Raw genomic sequence first — 2,311 nt, forward strand, 5'->3', positions numbered from 1 at the left:
ACTTGTAATACCGCACCTTCTCCCCATCCGTAATCTTTTCTGATAATTTCGAGGTTTTTCTCTCCCTCTGATGAGATTATCCTCGACACATGCTCCCGGTGACCCGGAACATTGGGAGGACTCCCTAGCATGATGGCTCTCCTCTAGGAAAGGCACCTAGAGGCCCGCTCACCGGGCACCGGCGATGCATCACTATCACCAACCGAATGCGGTACGTAGGAATAACTCCCCTCTCCTTGGCGGACGGACATCGACGTAGCAGTCATGGCTACGATAGAATAGGAGGAGAAAGATGTGGAGCTGAGCAAAAAATTTGAGTTGAAGCAACGGAAGAATTAGCAAAAAACGCTAGGCTCCATGGAATAGGTAGTCCCTCAAAGCAGCAAAATCGCCATTGGAAAGGCAATTGAATGAATACATAGGGGCAAAGCAACAACTGCCCACCTTCCCAAAAGGCTAATTATTTCTGGCCGCGTTAACATCACCCTATCTTAGGGAAACGTACTAATAGAATCGCTCCGGGCCCCTTTTACCAGATTGAGCAAATGCTGCTACCCCGTAGAATTCGAGAAACTACGGGGACTTGGGGGATCCTTGATATCACTAGCACCGGTCCGTTAGAAGCTGTCGATTTAACCCCATGGCATGGCCCGGTTTGAGGGCCTTGGTCGCTCAAAGAACGAATTTCAAAAGGCTAACGTCAAAAGTCTAAAGGTTAAATCCGCGAAAGCAAAGGAATGAAAAAACTGAAAGGAGAAAATTCCCTCTTTTTACATTGCCAAAAATGTATCCACAAGAGGCATCTTTACAAAATGCATCTCCCGAGGATTGCATACAAAAGGAAAAATAAAGGATGCAAAATGATGTGGGGACTACTCTTTATCACCGCTATCTTCGCCTGAATCTGGGACAATCAAAAGCGCCAATTCTCTCTCCAATTCGCGGGCTTCCTCGAGATCAACTGACAGATCGAAGCCCCTGGCTCCGATCTCCTCTAGGGTTTCTCTTCTCGCCTCCGCCTTAATATGTTTAATAGCCTGAGCTAGCTTCTGCTCAGCTTCTATCGATACGTCATGAGTTATTTTATGCGTAGTGGCTACATCATCCAGATAAAAGGCAGCATTTCTTTCAATCTCGGACTTGGCTGCGGCCAAGGCATCAATCTCCTTGCGAGCATTCTTGAGAAGATCATGGGATGATGCCAACTTTTCAGTTGCTACCTCACTTTGCTTCCTCAGCCCGAGGATCTTTGCGTTCAGTCGACTAATCTGCGAACCATTTTGCTCAACCTACAAAAGAGAGGTAAGCAAACCTATGTCGAAATATGGGAGAAGAGGTCAGGTACAAGCAGGGTGAAATACCTGCGCAGCAAGATCAGCCTTTTCCCGGAACGCTCTCTCCAAATCAGCTCGGAGCTCACCTAATTCATTCTCTCCTTGGGCAGAGTGAGTCTCTGAATCCCGCAATATCGAGGTAAGCTTCTTACACTCCTTTTCATGGTAAGAAAGCTCCTCACGGAGCCGAAAGAGGGCATGATCGTACATATCCTTGCACTGCGGCACAACAGAAGAGTTAGAAAAATGAAGAATGATGCCCAAGACTAAAAGAAATATACGAAAGATAGCTATCACCTGCTGCATGAATCTCTTCACTGACTTGACGGTGCAAGGAACGTCAAGACTGATGCTATCGCTAACACCCTCAAAGATGTTGGCAAGTAAGCCTCCCCCTTTGAGAGGAATCAGCAGGACCCAAGGTGAACGGGTAGGTATACACATGAGAGAAGCCAGCCTTGTAGTCCATTATATTTTCATCAGGGCTGGGAATTTCCACCTCTACTGCCTCGCTCCATTGGCAATCTGTCCTCACCACTTCTATGTCAGTCACGACACTAATGTATCGAGAAACATGTTCACATCGGCCCGACATGGATGAAGTGGTATCGACGGTAAAATCTTTTGACATATCAAGCTTGGAGGGAGTGCACTATTCTAAAGTGGGTATCACTTTGGCTCTTTTTTTTAGACGACCGAGATGAAGATGCCGCTTCATTTCACCGAGGAACCGTTCTAGAAGTACTGGACATAGCAATGGTAAAATTTTCTCTCAGAAAGCAAGATAGAAGAGTGTGAAAGAAGATGGGTATGGACTGGTGAATTTGAAGATGCTACGAAGATAAGGATTATCAAACATTCAATATATTTATAGGAACCACTTGGGTAGCTGAAAGGACGAGCTAATAGCAATTCGTGGGTTCCTCGATAATAGCATTTAACAGCGACCCTTGCATGATTTTCTGGGGCATGGCATT

At 46.0% G+C, this 2,311-nt stretch overlaps 1 protein-coding gene across 1 annotated transcript; it reads right to left on the reverse strand.

The window, feature by feature from the left end:
• Positions 1 to 872: 872 nt before the first annotated feature.
• Positions 873 to 1,778, reverse strand: LOC138878313 (uncharacterized). The gene is made up of 3 exons (XM_070157978.1): positions 1,632 to 1,778; positions 1,362 to 1,553; positions 873 to 1,289 (listed from the first exon to the last, which is right to left on the reverse strand). Exons 1-3 carry the CDS (start codon positions 1,776 to 1,778, stop codon positions 873 to 875), a joined length of 756 nt encoding a protein of 251 aa, XP_070014079.1.
• Between the last annotated feature and the right edge of the window lie 533 nt (positions 1,779 to 2,311).

Source organism: Nicotiana sylvestris, chromosome 9 (genome assembly GCF_000393655.2).
Source record: "Nicotiana sylvestris chromosome 9, ASM39365v2, whole genome shotgun sequence".
Classification (NCBI taxonomy): Eukaryota; Viridiplantae; Streptophyta; class Magnoliopsida; order Solanales; family Solanaceae; genus Nicotiana; species Nicotiana sylvestris.

Excerpts from the sequence above, each read along its gene's own strand:
- LOC138878313 (XM_070157978.1), bottom strand. The coding sequence starts at position 1,778 with ATGTGTATACCTACCCGTTCACCTTGGGTCCTGCTGATTCCTCTCAAA. Across the intron at positions 1,554-1,631 it reads TGAAGAGATTCATGCAGCAG|TGCAAGGATATGTACGATCA; the intron begins GTGATAGCTATC and ends GTTGTGCCGCAG. Across the intron at positions 1,290-1,361 it reads AGGCTGATCTTGCTGCGCAG|GTTGAGCAAAATGGTTCGCA; the intron begins GTATTTCACCCT and ends TCTCTTTTGTAG.